Source organism: Gadus chalcogrammus, chromosome 16 (assembly GCF_026213295.1).
Source record: "Gadus chalcogrammus isolate NIFS_2021 chromosome 16, NIFS_Gcha_1.0, whole genome shotgun sequence".
NCBI classification, from domain to species: domain Eukaryota; kingdom Metazoa; phylum Chordata; class Actinopteri; order Gadiformes; family Gadidae; genus Gadus; species Gadus chalcogrammus.
In genome coordinates, this window is record NC_079427.1 from 24,186,140 (window position 1) to 24,214,110 (window position 27,971).

Here is a 27,971-nt window from a genome sequence, read left to right on the forward strand (position 1 = left end):
AAACCACCCTGAGGAATGATTGGCTTGGTTCCAGGCTTAAAACTATTCATATAACGATTTTCAATCAATCAGTCATGTGGAAAATGATTGGGAAATTTACGACCAGAGCTGTTCGAAAAGCAAAATTTACTTTACAGCAGTTATTAACAAGAGTATGGCTATTATTTATTATAAAGATATATGGAAACTGACCTGTCCGTCTCACTAGGGGGCAACAGATCCCTGCACTCTGGTCATCAACGCCGGGTAACCTAAAAGAAGAAGATACTCACGTTGGCTAATGGCTAGTCAGTGGGCTGATGTATAATTTTTAGCTAATAAGACATTATTTTAATAACTGGCATACTTCAGACCAAATAGTATTTATGTTTGCGAGCCCTTACTGTTATAAACGGTGCCGTTTTCGAACAAGAAGAGAAATAACACATCAAGTCTGGGTATGTAAAGTTATGTTAGTTATGATCACAACAGTGATCACAGCTAATCCTCATCTTTTATTTATTCGCCACATTTGCCTTTAAATTGCTCGGTTTGTACAATTCTGACGTACATTTTATGTTTTACTTGGTATTTTTGTGGACGAAATGTTTATAGCGATCTATACTGTCATCAAACGGTAATGACATGTTCTGTATTGTAGCCTTATGTTTTTGGAGTTCTAACTTCACAATTCAATACATCTAGGTAACCGTTCATTATGTGCAGTGTTAATGTGTGATGTTAATGTGGGAAAAACTCTGATCTATTTTCCTGTCCAGCCACATTCCATTCCTTGTAAAGGGATACACCATAAAGAGATATCAGTAAGGGTAGGTGACATCCTCCCTTGCCTTGTAACGTAAGCACATGCCCTGGGTGATCTGTCAAATATTATTATAATTAATAATGGTGTACTTTGCTGAAGCATCCTAAAGAGTAGTGCAATTCTCCCTTCAAATCTCCCCCTAGATATGAGCTGGACTGGGGAGAGGCTGTGGCGGCCTCCCCAGTAGCCGGCACCACGGCGGGGGACCTGCGGACTTCGGTCTGCAGGGTGGTCATCTACCTCCGAAAAGATATGTCCGGTGCCAGCGCTCTACACGCGCCGCAGTCTCTGGATGACCCTCCTCTAGCCTGCCCCAAGACCAAGACCTGCACCAGCCGCACTGCGGTGGGCCCTGGGAAGTATGTCAGACTAAATGTGGGAGGAACCCTGTTTTACACTACACTGGAGGTGCTGACCAGACAGGACTCCATGCTGAAAGCCATGTTCAGTGGAAAGCAGGAAGTGTTTACCGATAGAGAAGGTTGGTCTCTGCTGAAAAAAACATTCAAAACGTTTGGTCCATTTTCGAGTTTAAGTTAAGACGCCTCATTCCATATATTAGTGCATCCTCTTTGATAAAGTTGTATATTTTCAAAGTCAATACTTAAAAAATCTAATTACCATTGAAGTATGTGCTTGCAGAAACCATGAGATCTAAAAGTTAAACTATGTATGGTTATACAGTTCAGGATGAAAATATGACAACATTGGCACAATTTAGCACCCCTACCCCCGCAACTGAAGTGAACGATATAACCCAGCTGTAATTCACTTTGACTGCTTCTATTTCTGCATCCAGGCTGGATCCTGATTGACCGCAGTGGGAAGCACTTTGGCAGCATCCTGGGCTACCTGCGGGAGGGAGCGGCTACTCTGCCCAAAGGCCACCAAGCTGTCCTGGAGTTGTTAGCGGAGGCCAAGTTCTACCTCCTACAGGGCCTGGAGGAGCTGTGCCAAAGCAGTCTGCAGGTCAGCATTGCATACGATGCAATAAAGACACAGACAACACGGATGTCCTGCCTACACGTCGACACAATATGTGTGTTGGATTTATTAGCTTATAATAATACACGAGTACATCCCCTTTGTTGGGGAATGAATCAAAAACTAGAGAAAGGGTTACTATGACTGCATCACTTATATCACTCAATATTTGAATGCATTATTCTCTGTGTGGTTACAGTAAGGTTTATGCAACAATAAATAATCAAATATTACTGCAGCAGGCTATCATGGTCATCTCGTTTGTCTCTTTGGGAGGCAGATAACGACGTAAACCAAGCTGCACTTCTCTGGCTGTCTAATAACTCTTCTTTATCGCTTGATGCGACAGCATCAGCGAATCAGCCATGCATCAGGACAACAGCCCTGCTCAGCTTTCAAAAGTTTATTGGTCCAGGACTAGTGTGTCCGTGTTTGGGCCTCCAGGCTGGCACCAGCAATACGATTTGCTGTGCACGTCGGTGTGAGGCGAGTTGAAGTGGGTGTTCATCACGTTGACAGATGTTCAGCCGGAATGCCTGTTGGGCTGACAAGCAGCGCCGGGGCTTCCAGGGCTTCAGAGAGATCTACTTGTTTCCATGGGGACAAGATGGCAAATCAGTTGTGCAAGCACATCGGCTCCCATTCATTTCCCCATGCGTGATTTTTTTATGAATGAGCATTACAAGGCCTCCCTCCCGCTCATTGTCAGCACCAGGTGTCTTTTTGGTTTGTTTCGGGGGGTTTTCTTGTTGGCCAGTTAGCGCTAGAAACGTATGTCTATCTGACGATGAAGTGTTGATTCTCAGCACCTGGGAAGGTAAAGTACTTTTCTCCTGAGGAGAGAAGGGCGTGAAAGATAAGACATTAAACGACTACTTAAAACTGATTTGCTGCTCATTGAATTGTATTTATGGCTGCAGGGCATTGCTGCTGTTTGCTACAAGTTAGATTGATTGTCAGATAGTTGCTGGCTAAGCATACCAATTATCTGCTATCTGGTAACCACACTTTCTTTACAATTACATTCTTTATGCATTCATTCATCAAATGCCTTTCCTGTGCATCCATTTAAAAATAAAGACCTGGTTACATTCATAAGATAGGCTGGATTTTGGCATTTTACCATGTGAACCTTTCCCATTTGCATATCTATAAATATTTATTTTCTCCTTGTGGGTAATAGAGCATCTACATTCAAGGCAGTTTCAGCTAGGTTCTTGAGACCGTCTTGAGCTTGCAAACTCACATTCTGGTCTCAACAGGCTTCCTGTAGTTCATAATAAAATATTAGGTTTTGGAAGTGTTCTGTGGTAACTGTTAACATGTCTTTCTCTGATTGGACACTCTCGCACAGGAAAACGAAGAGCAGGCACAGTGTGTCATACCTGTAATCACTTCTATGAAGGAGGAAGAGAGGCTCATAGAGGCATGTACCAAGGTGAGTTGACGAGGGGTTGGGTGGAGATACGTGTCATGTCAAATGTTCACATAACAGTTACATCTTTCGAAAGAACACCTTACCTTGGAAATGTACTGTCAGACTACAACCGATTTGATGGAGCTGAGTTTTTCCTCACTTTGAATCTTAACTTGACGTTATTTTTTGCCATTCTCTGCACATTGGTCCTCCGGCCTTCTCTCTCCGTCAGCCTGTGGTTAAGTTGGTGTACAACAGAAGCAATAACAAGTACTCGTATACCAGGTAAGCCACCGGCACTTCCAATGTCCTTCTGGCGCAGACTGAAGTTAATTAACTTCAGTCTTCGGTCCTTTAGGACCGGTCTTCCGAAGCTCATATTGCATGAGTTAATCAAGTCTTTATTAGCCGTGGGCACCCCGGTGGAGTAAATTATTGACCAATTATGTCCCTCATTGTTTTTTTTGCGCCTGCGATAATTAGCACCTCGGACGACAACATGCTGAAGAACATCGAGCTGTTCGACAGACTGTCCATGCGCTACAACGGTCGCATCCTCTTCATCAAGGACGTTATCGGAGACGAGATCTGCTGCTGGTCCTTTTACGGCCAGAGCCGCAAGCTGGCCGAGGTGTGCTGCACCTCCATCCTCTATGCCACGGAGAAGAAGCAGACCAAGGTACCGCCCAACTCACTGTGTCTGAAAAGAGCCCAGTGGAACATCTGTTTCAGTGCGTCACATTGGCGTGGGGGGGGAAAGCCCCCAACATAAACAAGATTGCCCAGGATGAACACAGTGTGTTGTAAAGCTCAGTCCTTTATTATTGGACTCGCTGGTAAAACTGAAGCAATAACAAATGTGTTTAGTGCTTTGATTCATAGCTGTAATTAATACAAGATCAAGTTGGTGGCACTGTTCCTAGAAAGAAAGCTTTCTGACTGAGCGTAACAAGCTACATGGTGGTTTGCTGCCTGAACTAGAACAATGCTGAACTACAACCATTCATTAATCACCATCATCTATGTGTTGTTTATCAGGAAGGCCGCTGAATATCACTGGAAAATCATTTATTTCGTACTTGATCTAATTAGTCATTAAGAGGGTTTAATAAAGCTCATCTTAATAAGTGGATAGAGTTATATGATAGTTGCTAAGGTGACACATTGAAAAAGTGTAATGCATGGACCGGAGCTCCCTGGAGGAGGAGAGCCTGTCCCCCTGAGGGACACCGGGGGCGTGTCCCTCCCATACTCACCGGCTCCGCTGTCACCGGCACCAGGTGGAGTTCCCGGATGCGCGGATTTACGAGGAGACCCTGAACACCCTCCTGTACGAGACCGCCCCCGCCCCCGACCACACCCTCCTGGAGGCCACCCGCCGATGCCACGCCCCCTGCGGCTCCCAGAGCGAGGAAGACGACGCGCCGGGGATGGAGCTTCGCGAGCGAGTCCGACGTACCCACGTCAAGCGGTACAGCACCTATGACGACCGGCCGCTAGGACACTGAAGCTGTCACTGTGGCACACACACACACACACACACACACACACACACACACACACACACACACACACACACACACACACACACACACACACACACACACACACACACACACACACACACACACACACACACACACACACTTGCCTTTCTTCCAGTTGCAAAAATCAGGTCCTGCACCACTGTGTGCAATAGTACAAAATAATAACAATTTAACAAAGCTAAAATCAAACCTTTTTACAAAATATATTGAGGCCGCATGGCATTGTCGACATAATTATAACCCCAATGTATTTATTTAATTTGGAGGTTTCAAAATTGCTGCTTCCAATTGCTTAAACCTTGTTTGTCTAGGGTTATGATCTGATGCTAATATGCACTTTGGTGTCAAAAAATGCGGAGGAGGTTTGCAATCATGTTCTAGTGCAACCGATTCTAGTGCGTGGCAAGATTTGTGAATGAATAAAGAGTTTCATATGAATGAAGTATTTTGCTAATGGAAATGTTTCTTTAGTAGTGTTTTCCAAATTCAACCACATTTTCCTAACATTTATAATAGGTTAATTATATATATGTATATGTATATATATATATATATATATATATGTGTGTGTGTGTGTGTGTGTGTGTGTGTGTGTGTGTGTGTGTGTGTGTGTGTGTGTGTGTGTGTGTGTGTGTGTGTGTGTGTGTGTGTGTGTGTGTGTGTGTGTGTATGTATGTCTCAAAGATGAACAAAGTAACAGGACACTTAATACCTTTTGCACATAAGATTCATTGAAGTCTGAGTTGGTTTTAAAAATATTAAAAAATATTTGAAAACATTTTTTTAATGCAGTTTTGTCTAATGCCTAAAAAATGTTTTACCTGACAACATTTTGCTTAATAATATATTTAATAATTTATTATCGAAGAAAATGGAACGCAAGCAGAAAAGAAAGACAAGTAAAATATGTTAAGTGAAGAGGAATTGTGACGAATTGTGCTCTTTTTTTATCCTGGTTTTGACACAATTCATGCTTTCAAAGCAATAGTAGTTCTTTGTAGAAGTTAACCTCATACTGCACTCATCAGTTATATTTTTCTTCTCGACAATTGAGTCCAATAGCACATTGAAAACACAGTAGGACTCCTAACCACACCACTTGTAATAACCTTCCAAACAGTGACAGCCCTCGGTGACACAAACACCGTACATACGGAGTCAGAATAGCTAGCGACAATGGTTTTTAATAAGTGCGTGGAGTGGACAACCCGTGAGGCAGCAGCTCTAAACGGTGAATTTGCACCAAATGGAAGTTGCTCCATATCATGCCGACATGACGTCACAAGCCTTTTTTTTTTTTTGCTGCAGCCAAATTTGGCATCACATCTGATAAGGGGATGGTGGGCACAGTCTTTTTTTATGAAGTTATTTATAGCTTTTAATGCCTTGGTTTCATGAAGCTTATTTAATGCACGCTGAATGCATTCTAATAACAATTCTAGTAAGCTCTGAACGCAACAATGTGCTATCATGGCAACAGTTTATTTTGACGGAGGATTGCAGGAGATCCGTTTATTCAAATGGATGCTTTGTGTGTTTAATAACATAATTGCAACGTGGTGTTTGAGAAGACCAGAATTTGCTTTACTATTGTGTTTACACATGTATTTGCATTGGGCTCCGTTCAAATAATCAAAACACGGCAATCAAACCGTACCAGCGACGTTGTGGTTCCTCGGTCACGTTAGAGAAACGCTAAAAATAACCGTCTGTGAGCTTCAATGATGCTGGGAGGATTCTGGGAGCGTGAAGTGATTTAGTCCATTGATCAATAACGCGCGAGAGGCGGATCCTGCTCCTCTCCGCGTCACTCCGAGAGGCACGTGAAGACACGCTCCTCCGTGCAGCGCTCCGCGGCGGCACACCGATGAGGATGCGTCAGTGTCCGGCTGTCAGTGGAAGCTCTTCGGCTGTGAGGAGGAGGAAGGAGGAAATAAGTAAATAGATATATAAAAAAAAAAAAAGGGGGGGAACGGTGCAGACTGAGCTCAGATCTCGGACGCTCGTTCATCGCGGACGCTCGTGGGCCGACTCCGGCAGACTCACAGCCATGGGGTCCTCCGCCGAGGAAGGCTTTAAAGAGAAATTATTATGGACCGTGAAACGAGAGGTAGGAGGTCTGGATAAACGCCCCTGTTGAGCTCGATGATCCAGACCCCTGCTCCGTGGAGCCAGCGGGGGGTTGACACCACAGAGCAAGGGGCTGGATCATCGAGTGCGTGATGTGTTTTGCAGGTTTTAAAACGACTATGGTTTCTGTTTTGTCTCAGTGTGATGACAGATGTGTTGCGTGTGCAAGACCCGTCAGCTCTGGGTTTTAATTGTGCGTGGTTACTTTATTTTTTTCTCGTAATATTAAATTGTGCAGAGACAGTTGTGGTGTTTGTGTGTGTGTGTGTGTGTGTGTGTGTGTGTGTGTGTGTGTGTGTGTGTGTGTGTGTGTGTGTGTGTGTGTGTGTGTGTGTGTGTGTGTGTGTGTGTGTGTGTGTGTGTGGGGGGGTTAAAATCATTGATTGTGTAATTTGTTTACTTATATGCTGTTGGATAAGTTTACCAACAGTTGATATTCACGTAATGGCATACTATTCTGGAGGAAGTAGCGCCACATTTACTTTAGCTGCTGCACATCTCCGTCCATGCGTTCTCATTGTGAAATGGATATGGATGTTTATTCATTTAAGTTTCACTTTTCTTTTGGAATCATCGCGACAAAATTAATATTTAATACTTAATCAACCAGTATTGGTTTAAAGCTGACTGATGTGCTACTTTATAAACGATCAATGCTTCTCTGCATCAATAATGCATCCCACCCGTAGTAATAAGGCAAAGTTATTATAATATGTTTGAAAAACCAGGCCTGTAATCTTTTGTTCTTTATTGCTGACAATTATAATAGCGACCTGTCTCCCTAGTCCCCTCTAGTGGCACAATAATGGCACAGCTTGAGACCAAAATTCACTTTGTCTTTCAGTAGGCTAATCAGAAAAGCTTTTTTTAAATCAATTATGAGGGCACTGAACACGCAAACACTATCCTGCATCAGCCTAGTTTTACTCTGTAAATGTTCTATATTGGAATTGATTTAATCCATTGACTCAATGAACTTCAGAAATATCAACGTTTTCTTAAGTCCTTCACCCCTCATGCATCTATGAATACGTGAATAAATCCGCTACCAACAATGTGTGCAACGTACAACTGGGGACGGTTTGCTCATAAATATGTGTCTTTTCATCCAAACAACGAACATGGAGGACGTGAGATTTGGGTACTGGCTCACAAAAAAATACTGACTTCTTCATAACGTTAAATGTGATAGGCTAGGTGTGTTTGAATAAATACAGTTGTGTATCGTATGCATTTTGAAGGATGTCCCGGCCGGTCTTTTTTATTAGATACATAATCTTAGAAACATCTTAGAAATTATAGTTTTGGTAAACCGCCTAAGGAATATAGGTGGTGCAAATCCTCCCCTTGTAGCTTTTGTTATATACCTTTACATGTTTTATTAGGATTACATTTTCCAACAAGAGCTGCATTGCTTCAGGTTTTATAGGTATACCTATAACATTGCCAATTTGTTTGTTTTGCAATATCCTGACAGATAGATATATTTGCACTTTTCATTGCGTTATAGAAAGCTGTATTTACTTTGTAAATGTTGGACGTTCAACATAGCATTGAATCAAACGCTATATATACATGCCTGGCTATTCCTTCTTTTTTTAAGGATGTTTTCCAATCTACAGGCGGCTACATTGGTATCGCTTGGCAACAGCAAGCATCCGCGGGTCTCTCCTGCAGACCTTACGAACGCATCAAGTGTTGATTTTGTTACAGCTGTGAAGCCCAAACTATCAGAGTGGGCTTTGTTAAAAAGCTAATGCTGAAGCACTGTCTGCAAGCTAGTAAAGACTTTCTGACTTATAGCAATAGCAGGAGGTTCAATACAGCTGTATTGAGAGTTATGATGTGTCTTTTTTGGGGACAGGCCTTTTGGTAGGTGCCGAAGTTATCATACTTGATTTGAAGGCTGTGACAGTGAAAGGATCATTTGTGTGGCTGAGGGCTACCATTAAGTAGGTGTTGCATTACTCCCACTCCTCACAGGCTTTTCCAGGTGTCTGAGTGTAAAGGCATCTGATGACATGGACACGATGACCTGACACTTTATGACTATGGGAGAATAATGACTTTAATCCAAAATCCTTGATAGAGTGTATGAAAGAATAAAATTAAATGCTAGCCTTTGGCTTTGAAAATTGTCTGCAGGAGAAAAGTTTGTTACCTCATTTTGTCCACAAGTACTATAGGGTGTTACCCCAATCTTGTCCTTATTTCTTTGTCACTATAGCGATTCGTTGACAATGATCAAGCAGACTTCAGATCAGATATTGGTGCAGTGAAGTGTATTATCATTTAGCCCTCTAATACATTTCGGAGTTTCAAAGATGTTGCCATTTTTTGGGGAAAAAATGTCAATATAAAATTATTTTGAAACAACCAAAAGTTTGGTTGTTTCAATATAATTTTAAAATAACCCTTTACCCTTTAAATAGTTATTTTGTTCTTTCGCTTGGAGTCATTCTCATTGCTTTTTCTGCAGGAAGGTATAGTCTCATGTAATTAAAAAGGTTGAGACAGTTGTATGTCAAAGGTATTATCAAACATGTATTAATGACTTAAAATACCAAATAATTGCTCAAGCCTCTGGAAATGTAGATCATTAGATGTAAAAAAGCATTCCCATCTCAAATGATGGCAGACTGCCATCACAATTTACTCAGGAATTGTACAGATATACATACACATTGTTGTATATAATCCAATGTAAGTACAACTTTGGCCTCAAGAATATAAGGCAAGCTTTCTGAGACCGTTTTATTTATTTCTATTGCGGTGCTTTGGTTTCCATATTGCAACCCACGGCTAAACAACATTATCCTTCCTCCTCCCCAAAATAAGTATTTCGGTGCAGAGGAGATGGGCTATTCCACCCTCTGAAAATAATAGAGGGAATATTTCCTTCTATGTTTGCGATTTTCATAAGACAATACAAAGCAAGCCTATATCTTAATATCAACTGCATGCATATTCACAATTGTGTGTCCAATATTGCGGGCACTTCGAATACTATCTAACTAACAAAGACAGATTCCGTCTTAAACAAAGGTTTAAGAATGAGATTGGAAATGGTATTATAGGTGAAAGAATGCCAACTCAATGCCCATTCAATAGTATTTGAGTATTTGAAGTCATTGATTGTATTTTGCTGCTAATGCGAAAATACAGATGGTTGACTCAAAACCTTGGGAGTACCTTTTACATTCTGCAACATGGATATTTTCACTGCATGTTTCTGAGCAGATATCTCTCATGGTTTTAAGTCACGTCAAACAAAGGTGGGTTGGATTGGTAAAGGCCTTGATCAGTTTCCACTTGTTTGTCAGGCCGGCGGTCAGTTGTATCCCAGCACGGCACCCAACCCGTCGTTATCGCCCATCCTTAATAAAACATGAATAACAAACCTAATTAAGGCTGGCTTCCCTGCGTCCGGCTGACAACAGCACAATGAGATATAACCACATTATGTTGCAAAAAACTAAAGCAAAAGCACAAAAAATGGCCAGAAATGACTGAGGGAATAGACAGATGAAGATATAGTACAATAGCCATTGCAGTGCGACTTGCAAATACCAAGCCCAGTTTCCTTATATAAATGGACACCGCCTAAAAGGCAATTGACTGCGCACTTCCACGACCATGGCTTTGGGAGTATTCCAGGGATTCATCTCATTGCTTCCAGGTTGTTCAGTTTTGGCCAGCAGCATCCTGTTGATGCGCTGTGCCTCAGACCCAGCCCGAGCCACAAGTGTGAAATAAAGAGCCAAGAGCAAATGTGTCCTTATGTAACAGCCAGCCTGTCGCCTAATGAGCTCTCCCCTCTGACACGGCCAGAAGCCATTAGTTTCTGGATTCTCAGTAGTGCTTAGAGCACAGTTTACTCTGCAAACAGGCTTCCATGCACATAGCAAATAGGAAAGCCTTCCTCCAATGAAACGTAAGTGTGTGGCTGTGTGTGTGTACTAGTGTGTGCACGCGTGGCTGTTCATGAACCAACAAACCGTTTGCTTACTTTAGTTCTTCCTTGTCTGCGGTGTGGGGATGAGTGGAACATTTGATATTCAGTTTTCTGACCATTATGAACACCCCCTCCTCAAACACACACACACACACACACACACACACACACACACACACATGAATCTAAGTCCCATAAAACACCCTCATGATATTATGTGCTCAGAGCTGGATGAGATGAGCTGCCTCTATCATAAATAACCAAAGGACATTGACGTTATAGACTGAATGCTTGTTACACTGGAATTAATATATATTGGATCAAAACATTCAATAAAAAAACTCTTGAGAACCCTCACAGCGACATTTATTTGCCATCAATTATTTAGGCCACAGACATAATAACATAAATGAATCATCCAGATTTGGATGTTGATGTCTACGCATATGATGTAAAATGTCACTTTTTGATCACCTTTGTGTTCAACATTCATAAAGATCGCCAGAGTCGACAGATAATATATACTATTGATGCATACTAATATGGTTTAAAACAACCCAGCCACAGCTAGTCTTGTTACAGCTCTGCAATAATTGACCAATTCGATCTCATACAACTGATGTATCCATGCCCTCGATCAACCTGAGATGTGGTTATCGATTAGGTAGCTTTGAGCAACTTCCTGACACATATCAGTTTACTGATTCATTGTGAGTATAAAGCTTCCCTGCGAAATTTGATTCCATGTGCTCAGCTCTTGCCATGATGTATGATGCTAACTCAGTGTTCTGAATGACCTGTAAATAATTATGTGTGGGTTCATTGTTTGCATCTCCAAAGTAGAAAATCATCGAGGGCATTTAAGTGGTGTGCATGCGCTAATTAGCGTCAATTCAGAATAAGTAACAGTAGTTGGCTGCTCAAACTGTGATTACCAATGGTAGCTGCCTCGATCCCTTACTTTATCCCACCAAAAGTACCCAAACTTTGCCTGCACAAATACAGGGAAATTCTATGGTGATGCTGAATACATAATATACGGTAATGTTAGTAATGGTCATCATTTGTTTTTAAGATATGATCTGATCACACAACAGGTCTTCTTCAATCTGGTTTGGGTTCCATGGGCGGTTGTTTCTGTAGGAAAGGCAGATCAATTAAATATTTGAATGAGTTGGAAGTTGAGTTTCTCAAGGAAGTGATTCTCCCCACCTTTCTAGCCTCTCTAAAACGTATACTTCCTTGAATCAATGTGCTTCAGCCTCTACAGTCAGTCCTGCACTGTGGTTTAAGCAGTTACATCACATAACAGAGTAATTTAAAGCCTTCTGTTTGATAATTAGATGGAATTCAGTCGGAAGTTATAGACATGGCTCTAATTAATGAATGTCAAAAACAGTGAGCCAGGCCAAAAATGTAAGCTGTTGTTCTAGTATCTAACCCTGCTTAGATGCGTTGTTTTAGAAAATGTCAAAGTCGTTGAACGAAGTTGAACTAAAAAAATCAACATTATGGAACTAGATGGAATTTTATATGATTGAGATAGCAAGACCATCGGCAAAACTTTATCTCCAATAGGAGGAGCTGCTAATGAACACTAACAGCAAGTAATAAGACCGCCTGCTAGATTGAATTCAATGGACTGCCTACTTGTTTGGGATTAGTATATTTAGCAATAGTATAATCTTTTGGGATGGGAACTGGAGGGAAATTTGGGACTTAAGCACTGCCACTGCAATTCATAAATAAACGTTGTGGAACATTAGGACTGGCAGGGTTAGAGAATCATGCCACTATTTGACAAGCACAGATTTAGAAGGAGCTTAAAATAATGAACTTGACGATGAAAGCCTACCGTGAAAAATATGATTAATGTCCATTACAACCACTATCTCCCAGTGAACATAATTATGGTATTTTGAAACCTAAATGACTTTTTTTTTAAAATATATATTATGTTGTTTACAGTTTGCTTGTTTACAGTAAACATATTCTTGAATAATGTTAGAAGTATTACCAATTCAACCTATATATAAGGGTATTAAACACAGAAACTGATTAGGATTTAAGTGCCTTATCCAAGAGGAATTTGTACTAATATAATTGCTCAGTAGTACACATGATAGTTATGAGTAAATTTTTAATACTGATAAACCGATACGTATTAACTTCAGCCGCTTCGATTCATTTGTATGCATTTCTATTTTAAACAGTTTTTTTTTCATTTACAGGTGAAGCAGATAATGGAGGAAGCTGTGACTAAGAAGTTTGTCCATGAAGACAGCAGTCACATCATAGCTCTTTGTAGTAAGTACAAACCCCTCTATCTCCTGTCCTCGCCCAGTCTATCTCGGTCTCTATCAGTCTCTGTCCCTCCCAAGCTATCTCTCCTCCTCTTACGCACACAATGTCTAATGTAGCCCTACAGCAGGCCTGACCTGACGTCACAGTTCCCGTAAATGTGCTAAATAATCACTGTGGATCTCCTGGAAACGATATTAAGTGTTCCCAACACGGCATTCGGTCTCGTGGTACATGCATGTGTCATTTGTTCTGTGCCTATCGGTGAATTTCTTGATCCAAAGTTTAATGTGCTCTTGTGTGTGACTCACATTTTGACAACGCATGATTTCCTATTGGTTCTTTCCCTACATGTCTAGTTGTAGCCTCAGATCAGCCAGATGACAGGTTAGCATAGGAGTTTTCCTGGAGCCATTTGTAGATGTAGGGGGGTAATATCTGCTATGGAAGATAAAGAGTAGCAATTCATTGGCTGGTTTCATTCTTAAATTTAAGGATAGTAGAACAACAACAGTCTTTGAAAACTTTTTGCCTGGCAGGATATACAGGTGTATTGACCTACAGGTTTGTTTCTTAAAAATTTAATTAAATGTCTCTGTCTCGCCTGCTGTTTTATCAATCACAAGAGCTATTGACTCAACAACATGTGACTTGTACTGTATATCATTTCAGTTCTTCAAGGTTTCTTCAAGAACCATGTATTTTGAAATCTCCAGTTGTTCCAACTCAAATAGAGGAGCGATTATGCTGCGATTATAGTGCTATAAAGGTAATTCGACTAGGCACCAATGGGTTATTATAAGCCCAAGGTTAGTGTATCCCGTCCCATAGCTTTCCCATCTCCTGTACAAACAGGACAGTTTGAAAGGCCTTTCCCCCATGAACCACGGATCAGTGCCAGAGAAGCAGATCCGGAGCTGGTCCGGAGTTGTCCTTTCACACCCATGGACAGGCCGCTTCAGACTTGTTCACACGTACCAGAGATACTCCGTATACTCTAGGCGAGGGGTGGCGCCTGGGCCGAGCATGTAGCAGGCAGGACGTGAAGCATAGAGTATGCAGTGGAAGTCGCAGTGGTTCGTTTGCAACACATCGAAATGCAGGTGAGGCTACCATGTCCGTAATGCTTCCTCTTTATGCAGTGATATCAATCCTGCATTTATTGAGCTGTATCCGCAATATCAATAGAAGAGCCCCGCTGGATATTATCTGGATAATGTCCGATTTACAGTGCGTGTGTGAAAAGCCTGTAAGGGAGATAGCGACAAGCTTCAAGTTGAAACATTGTTCTGCTAGTTAGAGCAGTCTGAGCTCCAATTGGCCTCTATTACACTTGTCATCGCAGTACACATGTGATGGGAAGCGGAGTGCGGAGACAAACCTGGTGTCATTTTATTTTGGATACATTGTCCCTGTAGTTAAATGTAAATGATGCAAACAAAGAGACTTGAGACCTGAGGATCGCTCATGGGATCCAGACCAGATAGTTAATGTGTTATTGGATCTTAAAGTATTAAGAGGTAAACCGAGGCCTCTGGTTCCCTAAATGGATGTCAAGAACATTCTCTTGTACCTATTGGCTGAATCGAGGCAGCTTGTGTCTGGTGGTTGGGCCGTTCCCTCTTTACTTTACTTTGCTACTACTCCTCAGTGTGCCTAGCAAAAGAAGAGGTTCTCTCCCTGTCAATAGCAACATGTTGTTGATGAAACGAGGCGCATTGCTTATGATAACACGATGGTGTGCAGTTGTATCTCAACTGTTTTGTTATGGAACGAAACAGTTGACATTTGCCTGCCTATTTTACGCTTGGATTAAAAATCTAACTCCACAATAATTGAATCCTCTAATACATAGGATGTTTGGTTGATAGTGCGAAGCATACCCTTGTAGTCACCGGCTATATGAGGTTCAGCAGCTCTTATCTGTGTCGCAGAATCGCACAGAATAATATAAAAACAAAATATTATTATGTCTCATTATTATGTGGGGCGGCAGTAGCTCAGGAGGTAGAGCGGGTTGGCTGGTAACCTGAAGGTTGTTGGTTCGATCCCCGGCTCCTCCTAGCTGAGTGTCGAGGTGTCCTTGAGCAAGGCACCTAACCCTGACTGTTAGCTCCCGACGAGCTGGCTGTCGCCTTGCATGGTTGACTCCGCCGTCGGTGCGTGAATGTGTGCGTGAATGGTGAATGTGAGGCAATATTGTAAAGCGCTTTGAGTGGCCAATGGTTAGAAAAGCGCTATATAAATGCAGTCCATTTACATTTATTCAAAAGAGTGAAAGAAAGAGACAGACACAAAAGATGGGGCTTAACTGACAAAAAATGCAAACGGTAGCTGGTCTTCTCCAGCTTCTATGTTTGAATTAGCTTATTGTGTTGAGGTAAGAGGAAGTGAGTCTGATGCAGGTCTTGGCTTTTTCCCATATGGCCTTCTCAAGCTAATTACAATCTGACCCTCTGGAGCTTATGCTCTGTCATATCTTGCAAATTGCACTGCACATTGTGTGTGTGTGTGTGTGTGTGTGTGTGTGTGTGTGTGTGTGTGTGTGTGTGTGCGTTTGTGCGTTTGTGTCTATGTGTTTGAGCATGTGTGGGTGTGTGTGTTTGCGTATGAACACTTGGAAGTGTTTGCATGACATTGAGGCTGTCACAATTCAGCAATCAATTCTTTGCACACACAAACGCCTCAGCCACAGTGCACAGCTCGACGTGAACATCAGTCTTTATTACCGCACACTCAACCAGAGGATGTCAGTCTTTGTTGTGTGCTTGGCCATGCAGAATAGCTTTCCCCGCGTGACACCTAGAACTAGGAGATACATATGAGCCACTAAACATTGGGACGTGCAGCCCGTCCCTGTTTGAGTGGTGGGCCTAGAGGGGCTAGTGGCTGTATTTAAGCAGGGAAACATGTCGGTTATTTTCTCACTAGAACCACATTATCAATACCCAAACATGCTGGAACTTGCAGACCTAGCCAGCTGATGACGTCCCCCAGAAAAAGGTGAAAGGACAAAGGCTAATGAGCAGGGATGATGTCACAGTCGGGCATGACTCACCTGCCCAATTTGTGTCTCTCCCCTAATGTTGGTTAATTGAGCCGATGAAGAACACCGCCGATGTCTTGTCAGGAAGCAACCGGTAGCACTGAGAAGGGCGTGTCTGGTCTTGGCCAGCGTATGGAATGAGTTAATCAGGACATTCATATTCAGGCCTACCTCATCAAGCCACACACGGAGATGATGAAGACGGTTTGATGAAAGGGGTGTTGCGACATCATTAACGGTTTCGGGTCCTTTTCGATTTGGATGCATGTTCTGTTGTGATAGATAGTTCCCAAATTATAAGGAATACATTGAAGGTTGGCATCAAATCAAACGATGATTAAATGATGGCAACATGGAGCAAAATTGGTAGATTATAATCTGGAATAGCAGTAGATAGAAAGGCTATTATATTCAATGCTCTTTCAGAAATGAACTTTACCGTGAAATAGAGTGCTGCAGTGGGATGATAAACTCAACTGATTCTCTTTTGGAAATCCTTTATCTCAATGACGTTTTATGGATTGTACTAATAGTGCCATGGATTAAAATATGGCTCACAAATGTTTCCCCCTGGACATTCTATAATTTAACTATGATGGTCCGTCAGATATAACCAGAAATAAATGAAGTAGAACTTAATGCTTGCACACAACTTAATGCTTGCCCTCCATATTCAGCCAATCACAACGTGTGTGAGTACCCGACTGTTGTATAACTGTACCTCACTATGTAGGAGTTCCACAACTTTCTTCCACAGGATTCCGACCACTCACATAACAACCTTTTATCAGTCTCCATGGGGGTGTCAAATCTTCTGAGAAGCTATGTTTTATTTTAAGACATTGGCAAGTATTCTTGTATGTGTTTATATTTGTGTGTGTGGTGTGTGTGTGTGTGTGTGTGTGTGTGTGTGTGTGTGTGTGTGTGTGTGTGTGTGTGTGTGTGTGTGTGTGTGTGTGTGTGTGTGTGTGTGCGTTTGTGTGAAAGAGTGTCTGTTTGTGTGTGCATTTGTGATGGGGGGGAGTGATGAGGGTGCCAAATGAATGTGTTAGCTGAGGGTTTGTGAAAGTGATGTATCAGATTTTCTGTCTTGTCTATAGGCTTGGGCCTAAACACACTTGGCCCTTTAATTAAAAAAATATTGATTACTGTTAATAAATTGGGGATCATTATTAATTATCAAACATGTTTTGCTCATTCATCAATTCATTGCCATTACTCTATAGTTATTGAGCCAGGTCCAGAGCTGATCCAAACACTAAAGGTCTAGAGTTAATGGCTCCACGAGACACAGGATCCAGAATACACGAGAGACCTTGTGGAGGAAATCCATAGTGTGGTCAAAACAAACAATATCGCTGTTCCAGCATAGTTAGTGATTTGTGCTTTGCATAGATAAATTATCCAGTTGTAGGTTGATATAAAAGAAATAAATGAATAAACCATGCGATTAGGCCAATTAAGCTGGAGTGAGTGTGTAGAAAGCCACCTTGATGTATTTAATGGCAACACTGTGGGAGATTAGAAAGGCGACACTGCAAGGTTAGTAAGAGTTAGCCTGAATGGGAGAAGGGATGACAGTTATTACCTTGGCCTGCTGATGTTAGCGTGTGGCCTGGAGCTGCTAATGGTCTCATTAGGAATACCAATCATGTAATAACCTATCCTTGAATGGACATCTGGGGCTCAACATTGCTGGGGGACGAGTCTACGTTGAGATATGCAAATAAAATAAAGAAATATTACAGGGGAAGCAGTTGGTAAAGAAAGGCACAGAATTGTATTTATGGGGCATCAATCTGTTCTCACCCCAGCAGCTGACTACTTGGAGGGGTTGACATTTTCTCTAGGGGAATTCAGAGTTGCGTATAATTCTTTGTGCCATTGCTTCGTGGAGTTGGCTCTGCCAGTGGCAGGCACCCAAAGCTATGCAACTAACTCTGGGTGCCAGCAAAAGCTATTCCGATCAGAGCTTCTCAACCTTTGAACAATATCGTCTGCATTGTCTTGCCTTCTTGACTGCACTGTCTGCTACCAACCAAAGTTAAATGGTGTGCCTTAATGGCCTCAGATTTCAACCTCCGGAGAACATTTACAGATCGGCATCAGGTTAAGGTCTGGTGGGACAGTTTTGCATTGTTCTTACACGGTGTGAAAGAGGCCATTAGGAATGAGAACAGGCACAGCCACTAACAGCCCTTATAGGTGCTTCTTAAATGCGTGGGGGCCATCCCTAATGGGTGTGACTTTCAAGCTCTAGTACGGTCAATCAGATCCATTCCTATGCCTCTGAAATTCCCCAGATAGCTAACTGTAAGATGGGCAGAAAATAAACATTTAGTCTTACATTCAGCACCTTTTAAGTATTTGGCATAGAAAAACAAACACTGCACAAAGAGAAGACGTGATGGTCAATAATGTCGCTGCTGGAAGATGCAGACAAGAGTTTGGACTTGGACTTGACTTTTTGATGAATCCGGCAAACTCAAATTAAATATGTATGAACCAGTCCGATCGTCATAAATAGAAAATAATGGTGAAAACACAGCTAGCGGGAAACACATCCAGTTCAGTCATTCTCCAGTCTCCCCTGTGTCACTCGGAGCCGTTAATCTGCTTTCAGCATTTCAATAGCGCACCTCCGAACGAAGCACAAAGAATATCCAATATCATTTATTAGTTTACCACGGTCGGTTATGTTGCTGAAATGTCTCATGTGTGTCTAATTAAGTGTTGTGTAACCAAACTGCGGATATTTCCAAGAGAGGGTGGTGGAAATGTGTGGTGGTGGCTGGGAAAGGGGCAATTTCTCAGGAAAGGTAGTTCAGAGTGACATGGGCTCTCAACTCTCTAGACTCTTCAGCCCTAAAGCCTCAGTTTGACTTTTTGAAACATGTTATTGCACAGTGCCCTCTGAATTAGCTTATCTCATCCATAGTTCTGTTATGTCTTGCCGTTGTAGAATAAGATTTATTTGTTGTTTTCTCTCAGTAGTTGCAAATTGTTAAACTGTTTTCTCTTAACCGTATTGAATTTGCAAATGAGTCTGTAATAAGGATGATGTGCTTTGCGACCAATGTTTAACGAACACAGATCTCTGCTCTTTATGTGATAAATGGAATTGCTCATCATAGCGAAAGGCTTATCCATATTCATAGTATTCGTTCCAAATTATACAAGTTCTAATTACGTAAAGTACTTTATATCAGTACTCAGGGGTCTGGCTGCAGACCCCTGAGTACTGATACTGCACGCACGCACACACACATGCAGACACACACGCACACACAAATCACACAGACACTGACACACCAGCCACGTCAGAACAGCTCTTAGTCCTGTACCTCCCATCGGAGAGGCATATGGGTGCAAAAATAAGGCTTTATTGGCCGAAATTAGGCTTTACTTTGGCACTCATGTGTTGTAATTGGGCTGCGGTCTTAGCGATACATATCACTGACGCACCCTATCCATCACACACGTCTCCCTGCTCTTGCTCTCCTCATGCATGGGCTTCACTGGTCTCACCGCTTCTCATGCCGAGTGGCCACACACAGCCGTTCAATATCGATCCCTGCCGGACCACCCATCACCCGCTGATCTGCTCTTGAAAACCGACTAGACTGGAGTCGGGGAGGCCACGGCTGTGTTTCATCTCCCTCTCTGCTGACAGGGCTTCTGACACCACCGCTCTGTAGACCAGGCTGTGGAGATCAATGGCGGCCCCAGCAACCTGACTAGCTAAAGGAAAACTTTATCTCTCACTGTCAGACGGTTACGGATCAACGCATACAAGCACAAGCACAAAGGGGTTCATCCACAAGCTTCCAGACTCATTTCACACTTCTGTCAGATACATATATATATATATATATATATATATATATATATATATACAGTATATCTATACAAATAGTTCCTTGGCATATAAACAAACAGCAATGCACATTGCTATCTCACTGACTTAATTAGCCATTATTAAGTCAGTGAGATAATTAGCCATTAGCCATAATTCAGCCACTAATGATATGCATGTATTTATGCTTGTTTTTCTATAGCAGTATGTTGGGATTAACGTTTAGACTGCATTCATTTAAATCCAAATATGAAATCATCATCTATATTACCAGTTATATTTCAGATTATTTAGATTTTACAAAGCGGTGTTGAGCCATAGAGGAAAGAAGCTCTCTGAAGATCCAAAGCAATCTAGCCTAATTATACCATAAATAATAAACACTTTGTAAATGGCATTGCAAGTTTATTATACCCTTCTGGTCGCATAAGATGTTCTTAGCAGAACAATCAATCTTTCAAAATCATCTTTTCTGGCTGGTCTCAGCACGCAAAATACATGGGACTTTTCTAAGGCTGCTTATCTAGAAGTAAGAGTCTGCAATGGTTATAGTTTGAGCTCTGTATATTGCTATCTATGTAACTATTCAAAAGCCTGACTTCAGTATTATACCATAGCATGTTGGCCTTCAGGTTTTATTCTTAGGTGTTATATTATGTTGCATCACTCATTCGTTGTGCAAGTTAATTATGCGTTGATTCCTAATGAATCTATGATGGAGGAACGGACGTAGTGTCTAGGATAACCGTGTCAGTATATCCAGAAGCCCAGGTCCTCGTTGACTCTGACATTGTCTTGTGCCGAGCATCAGAGTGTATAGTACCCTCTCCGGGCCCCCCCTCGCAGGCACACTCCTGTGTGCTGTCTCCCACCATTGTTTCATATTGTTTATCCAGCAAAGCCCCCATTGAGCCATGACTATATCTCCCGGAATCAAGCCTGCTTGAAAAGCTTGTACAGAACAACATGTGCTGGGAGTAAAATGTTAAACTCCACTTACCCTCAATTTTGACATGGACACAAATGGTTATTTCTCGTCTCAGCTCTGATTGGTGCGCGTTTGTATGGTGAGTGACACCATCACGGGGCGTATTCAGGCCCATGAGAGACAGCCATTTCAACAATCAGTTTTGTCATGGTAACCTACGACGATCTGCCTTGGCACGAGACGATCACCAAGCGTCGGTAGTTCTGACCACCCAACAACGGAAATAAGTCCAGTTACCATTCAGGCAACCCTTGTGACCAGAGGTAGGCATAAACTGTGAGAACCAATACCCACTCTCACCTCTCTCACGCTTCTTTTAATCCATCTCTCCCCCTCTCCTCGTTAATAACCTCTCTCCCTCCCACACAGCCATGGACATGCCGGGCCTCAGCTCCTGTACGGCGCAGCCAGCCAATGCGCCCCACAGCTTACTGCCTTACTGCCTAATCAGCCACAACTCAGACAATCGCTGTGATTATCGCACTCCACTCTTAAAGTAACGAGCAAATTCGCTACCTCCAAGATAAAGCATCGATTATCGTAATGGGATCCTACTCCCAGCTGTTTCAGAGCAAAAGATGTATGATGCATGGGAAATTAGACCAATATTTTTCCATAATCATGTAGAGGGGAGAGGGTAATCTCCAGTCTCTTATTTTCTAAATGTGAAAATTTGTGAAATGGGAAAAACTGTTACATTGAATCAAAGAATGTGAACTTATACTTATACACTTATACTGCTTTTCATTGCCACTTAATTTCTCTCTTCATCTATCCAAGACTAACAGACTAATGTACTTTGTATGTTTTATTATATTTTTCTAGTATAATTATAGTTTCTCTACCACGGATCCACTGATATCATTGATAGAGAATCAGGTGTTTGATTATTGACTGATTGACTGCCACAGTGCCCTCCCCAATTACGTGGAAGCATTCTTGTTAGGATTTGACCTCTTACGAGCAGATTCTCCTAATTGCCCCAACCAAGCACCAGCACTAAGTGACCAAATGTGCTGGACAGTTTGACAGAATCACCAACGTCTCAATCGAATTGCATTAGAAACAAGAAACTGCTTCTCTTATAGTCACTTGCTCTCCTGAGTGAGGCTAAAGATTAGCCAGACCTGCTAGGCGATGTGCTTTTATATCATCATACACAGCCATATGTGTAAATGACACTGGTCATTTAATTTGTCTTGACATCCCAACTCTCAACGTGGTTCTACGATCACAAAACTACATAATTGCTCCACCTATGTTGACTGGGAAGGCTGTGTATGTAGGAATTATTAATGAGCAACACAAATCATAACAATTCAGGCACCTTTTCATTGCGGCCATCATGATTTATCTCTGCCCTTAGAGCGATATATCTCGGAAATGTTCAAATTCTGCACCGCAGAAGCATTTCACCTTTTCTGTCCACAACGTTTTGCTGACTTCTGATGAACTTGAAGGCCGCTCTTAGCCATGGCTGTTGTGTCAGAGATAGATAGATAGATATAGAGAGAGAGAGAGAGAGAGAGAGAGAGAGAGAGAGAGAGAGAGAGAGAGAGAGAGAGAGAGAGAGAGAGAGAGAGAGAGAGAGAGAGAGAGAGAGAGAGAGAGAGAGAGAGAGACATGTATGACATGACATGACAATGACTGGAAGGGGGGGGGGAAATATAAGAGATGTCTGCTTTTACAAGATGGTCTAGAAAAGCTCTGTGGAAGAGCGATTGAGCCAGAGAGAAAATAAAGTGGAGAATAAGGAGGCGATAATATCAAAACACACCCACGAGCATGTGTTACTGTGTCTGTCTCTGCTGAAATGTGTTTTCAGCTGCTATGTACCATTTTGTGTGTGTGTGTAGGTGTGTGTGTGTGTGTGTTTGCGCGCATGTTTGTCGTAGGGCCTCTTGTGTGAAAAGAAGGAAAGGTGAGGTGAGTGTGACTGAGACAAGATGAAAGGAGATGAGGGATTTGAAGAGTGTGTTAGTGTGTGTGTGTGTGTGTGTGTGTGTGTGTGTGTGTGTGTGTGTGTGTGTGTGTGTGTGCTGTTGGCCATGGTTGTTTTGTGTCCTGTGTCTACCGGTCTCTCTCTTTGTTGTCATTTTTTTTGTGATAAATGCTGATATAAACGTTATAGATAATTATATCAAATTTTTTGTGTTAAAGTTTTCTGTTATGATTATGACATAATCGTGCCCATAAAAAACGAAATCACCCACACAAGAATCACCCTCACCACCTCATAACGTTGGGAACCAGCTCCACTCTTGGTTGGTTGTCTGCCTGTGCTTTTGTTTTTTATCGCTCAAAAAAACGAGGGGACTCCGTTCCAGTTCCAGCAGCTCCCCCACATCCCTGTTTCAGGCAGTTGCTTTAAGACTGAAGCGTTATCCCTGATCCCTCGCTGGATCCCTTTAGGTCGGCTGCGTTCTGATGAGGCAGACGCCGCGGCGCTCATGATTCTGACCGGCACCTTTGACCACTCAAACACAAGGGAGTCCGTCCCAGCCCTCCCCTACCTCCCGTTCAAAAAATAGGTTGCAGCAAAGGAAGAGAGATGCTTTCACATCAGCCAGCCGCTCTCATTGTAGGACAAACTATGCTAGCTACGTCATGGCAACGGCTCATATCCAATGGCAACCAGAGTTGAAAAAAAAGCAGATGCAGATTGGTTGCCATGCCAACACGCCTGACCTCCTCAGCCTCTTTTACACACATACTCTTGCTGTCCTTTCCTCCCCTTGCTGCCGTGCTCCCTCCTCGTGCCAGGGAGCAGGGGGGGGGGGGGAGGTGGGGGGGGGGGGTTAACGGAGCGTGCGAGGACCGCGGTCTTCAACTCGCGTTGGAATCCCCAAGGCCCATGTGTGCTGCGGCGGGGGCTGGTCTGCGCCAGCTTGATCATCTTTCACTTCTGCGTCTTCCGACTTCCGCACAACGCAAACCACAGCCACAGTCGCGTCTTTCGTTGTATTTTTTATCCTGTTATCATGAGCAGTGCATATTGCCCAGTGACAGTGTCAAAAGCATAGCCAATCATTAAAATAGAACCTCAAAGTGACAGTGTGTAAGGTTTAGCAATGTGCAACAATCCCATATGTTAAATTTAACCATACACCTGATATATTGTATTGTGAACGTTTTACTTCGGACCAGAGTGTATGTTTTGCTTGCGCTTGTAAAGCGGTCGTTGACCCTTACTGACTGACGAAGTTATTCCAGAGTTCGCGTTATAGCGAGAATAATATATTTCATGTTGTTTTGCCTAAAAAACACAACCAGCCTTTTTATTTTGTTCAGTGACAGTACACAGTGCAACGTTACTATAGGAAGTACGACACAACTAAATGTAATAAGCTTGGACATAATTCTTTCTGACTTGACTATTGTGTCCTCATATCGTACATTTAACTGAAAAACACTTTGGATGTTCATATATGTCCCATGCTTTTTTTTTTCTGGCAGCTTATTTCGTTCTTTCTCATCTTGTGTTTCTCTGAATATTTATTTTAACCTTTGCACTCTTGCAATCTTTTTTCTCTTTCCTGTCTTGCCATGTACGCAGAAACCCAGTGGGGCAGCATGAGTCATAGTCAGTAGAGTCTGATCACATGACAAAGACACAGAACTACTCAAGTTTTCTATTATTATCTGTTCTATTGTTCTTCAACTGATCTAAATCTGAGGAAGCTGCTCCAGTGGAGGTTTTCCTACTGACAGTAGAGAGAGACTCACTTGTATTTATGGATGTACATTTATATACACCATCTCCTCAGTTTAAGAAGCGTTTTACAGTGTGGCTAGAATAAATACCTTGTTTGTATCCAAGATAGTTCCTCATGCATGTGTGTGGGTGGCATGTGCGAGGGAACATAGCGAGGAGGCCATGGTTTAGGGCAGGCTTCGCAAGGAGACACACCCGCAAGAAGGTGCCAAGGCGATGTTGAGCTAACATGTCAGTGTTTTACTGCTCATTCCTCACACTTGTCTCAACAAATCAATTAGTGTAATCTCATCCAATTAGTTTCACAGGTGGGTTCATGCACACACACACACACACACACACACACACACACACACACACACACACACACACACACACACACACACACACACACACACACACACACACACACACACACACACACACACACTCACACACACATTCACAGCCATATACAAAGACTGTATCTGCACAATTTGTAATGGATCTGTGCACAATTCTCTATGGGCCCTATCTTGCATCCGGCGCAAGTGACTTAGTCACTGGCGCATGTGTCGTTGCTAGTTTACAACTGGCGCAGAGCGTTCTTTTCCCACCACCGCCACTCGCCGGTAAATTAGGGATTGATCATGCACCCCAAGGGGCGGTTCGACGGTATTTTGCCGTTTCTGAATACCATTGCGCTACTGACCAGGAAATACCTGGTTTAAAGTCGGTGGCGCGTTGTTCAGATGCTATTTTAAGGGCGCATGCATACATGCGCATGCGATGCATACGGATTGCTTGTGCACCTCGCGCATACACTTTGCTTCTCTCATCTACACGGACAGCAGTTCCAACTTTTGCAAACCAAACATAATTACAAGGAAAATAAAATATTACCACACAAGGAAAATCATTGTGGTGTCCATAAATATAAAATAAATAGGCATAAATCTAGCGTACACATTTACCCAAATTATTCACGCGAATTGTATCAGGCGTAATGACGGATTAAATTAACCTGGTTGACCAATAGTGGCAAGAGACACATGTATATTATAAGGACACCTGTCAAAGTTTTCACCTGTCACAATTCTGAAGACTGCGAAATCACCTTCTGTAAGTCCATTTAAAACCTTACTCTGCAACTTACCAGTTAAGTTGAGGTTGCTCATAATTTTTCTATTGCACAGTGGAATGGAATACGTCTTGGGACAGAGGATCAGACGCCGGGGGGAGAGGGTCTACAGGCCCAGACACACCTATCTCTCCCTGAGTGAGGTGGAATGCAGGCGTAAGCTACGCCTGACCCGTCAGGCTGTCACAGATATCTGCCATCTCCTGGCAGATGAGCTGGGGACTGATGCACGCTGTCCCTATGCCCTCCCCGTTGAAGTGAAAGTTACAGCGGCACTTCATTTCTATGCATCTGGGTCGTTCCAGCATCCCCTTAGTTCTATTGGTCGCATTTCACAATCGGCAATAAGTTCGGCTATACATGCAGTTACGTCAGGTCGAGTCCGACATGCTGGGGAATACATCAAATTCCCCGTTACACCTGACAGCCAGGAAAGAACAAAGCAGGAGTTTTGGACCAAGTATGGGTTCCCTGGCGTCCTTGGTGCTATAGACTGCACCCACATGTGCAGGTACGTGCCCCATCAGTAAACGCACTCGTAACCGGAACGGAACTCATTCGATTAATATCCAAGTCATTTCCGATGCTAATTGTAGAATAAATCATGTGTTTGCTAATCACCCTGGCTCAAGCCATGACTCTTTCATATTGGCAAACTCGACCATTCCTGCCATATTCGAGGGGAATCCTCCCTTGGATGGGTGGCTGTTAGGGGACAACTATCCGTTGAAGTCATGGCTCTTGACCCCATTTATTATGCCAGCAACAGTGCGCGAAATTGTATTCAACAGGAAACACACACAAGCACGCAGTGTAATTGAACGTACATTCGGAATACTGAAAATGCGCTTCAGGTGTTTGGATAGGTCAGGTGGTACTTTACAGTATGGTCCTCAAAAAGTCGCAGCATTCTTTGTGGCATGTTGTGTTTTACACAACTTTGCCATGAATCATGGATGTGTCGATGACATTAATGAGGATAGATTAGAGGACTTAAGGAGACGTGATGCTGAACTGCATGTGCCGATGCCATTACGTCCAAATGCCGCAGCAGCACGGGAGAGGAGAGCTCATCTGTCAGAGGAGCTGCATCGTAGGCCTATATAGTGAGGTATAAGCAAACTAATGACATCTCCGCTCTATTGTTTAGCTATATGGTACAATTATTACCATGCATTCATAATAATAATAATAATAATAAATTTTATTTATAATGCACTTTATATTCAAGAATCTCAAAGTGCTTCAGAGAAAAAAATACCAAAAAACTATTAAAAAGGGGGAACCTCAAAGAAAGTTTAGCTAAATGCTCTTTTAAAGAGATGGGTTTTGAGGTTCCGTTTAAAAAGAGCTGTAGTCTGTGGAGCCCTCAGGTGGTCAGGGAGGGCGTTCCATAGTCTAGGGGCAGCAGCAGAAAAGGCCCGATCACCCATGGTGCACAGCTTCGTATGTCGGGTTTGGAGGGTGTGAGTGGATCCTGAACGGAGTGTACGTGAGTTTGTCGGGGGGGTGAGGAGTTCCTGAAGGTAGAGGGGGGCAAGTCCGTGAAGGCACTGGTGGGTGAGGAGGGAGACCTTGTACTCAATTCTGAGTGAGACAGGGAGCCAGTGCAGTGATTTCAGGATGGGGGTGATGTGGTCATGCTTGCGCACCCTCATCAGGACCCTGGCAGCACTGTTTTGAATGTATTGGAGCCTCTGGATGCTCTTGCCAGGGATCCCAATGAGGAGTGCATTGCAGTAGTCCAACCTGGAGGAGACAAAGGCATGGACGAGCTTCTCTGCATCAGCCAGGGTGAGTGATTGGCGGAGTTTGGCGATGTTCCTGAGGTGGTATAAAGCTGTCTTACAGAGGTGTTTGATGTGGGTGTCAAAATTAAGTTGTGGGTCCATTTTAACACCGAGGTTGGTGACGGATGTGGAAAGGGGGATGTTTTTGCCAGAGAAGGTGATATTGGTGATGGTGGGGGAGCGGAGCTGATGTGGCGTGCCAATAAGGATGGCTTCCGTTTTATGGCTGTTAAGTTGTAGGAAGTTGAGCTTCATCCACGCCTCTATCTCCTCCAGGCAGGTGGTCAGTGTGGATGTTGGCAGAGGGGCAGAAGAAG

At 42.8% G+C, this 27,971-nt stretch overlaps 2 protein-coding genes across 3 annotated transcripts in view; both read left to right on the forward strand.

Annotated features, from left to right (window-relative positions):
* The first annotated feature begins 232 nt into the window (after positions 1–232).
* On the forward strand, positions 233–5,474 carry tnfaip1 (tumor necrosis factor, alpha-induced protein 1 (endothelial)). Of its 2 annotated transcripts, none has more exons than XM_056612035.1 (8): positions 233–437; positions 759–838; positions 949–1,286; positions 1,605–1,774; positions 3,144–3,227; positions 3,439–3,491; positions 3,690–3,885; positions 4,487–5,473. In XM_056612035.1, the coding sequence occupies exons 1-8, from the start codon at positions 366–368 to the stop codon at positions 4,712–4,714; spliced, it is 1,221 nt and encodes a 406-aa protein (XP_056468010.1). In that variant the 5' UTR covers positions 233–365; the 3' UTR covers positions 4,715–5,473. The 2 variants fall into 2 exon arrangements, with proteins under 2 accessions (XP_056468010.1, XP_056468011.1); XM_056612036.1 differs by having other exon boundaries at positions 397–437; positions 759–809; positions 4,487–5,474.
* A 1,115-nt stretch (positions 5,475–6,589) lies between these two features.
* The window catches only part of sgsm2 (small G protein signaling modulator 2), a 78,338-nt gene continuing 56,956 nt past the window's right edge, over positions 6,590–27,971 (forward strand). The window contains exons 1-2 of the mRNA XM_056611306.1: positions 6,590–6,863; positions 13,070–13,145. Coding sequence (XP_056467281.1) covers positions 6,804–6,863; positions 13,070–13,145 — 136 coding nt within the window. The 5' untranslated portion in view covers positions 6,590–6,803. The remainder of the gene's footprint in view (positions 6,864–13,069; positions 13,146–27,971) is intronic.

What these genes read in the sequence shown, in the direction of transcription:
- tnfaip1 (XM_056612035.1), top strand. Translation starts at nt 366, where the DNA reads ATGTTTGCGAGCCCTTACTGTTATAAACGGTGCCGTTTTCGAACAAGA. An exon ending in ATCCTCCCTTGCCTTGTAAC is followed by an intron (nt 839 to 948) that starts GTAAGCACATGC and finishes ATCTCCCCCTAG; the next exon opens with ATATGAGCTGGACTGGGGAG. An exon ending in TGTGCCAAAGCAGTCTGCAG is followed by an intron (nt 1,775 to 3,143) that starts GTCAGCATTGCA and finishes ACTCTCGCACAG; the next exon opens with GAAAACGAAGAGCAGGCACA.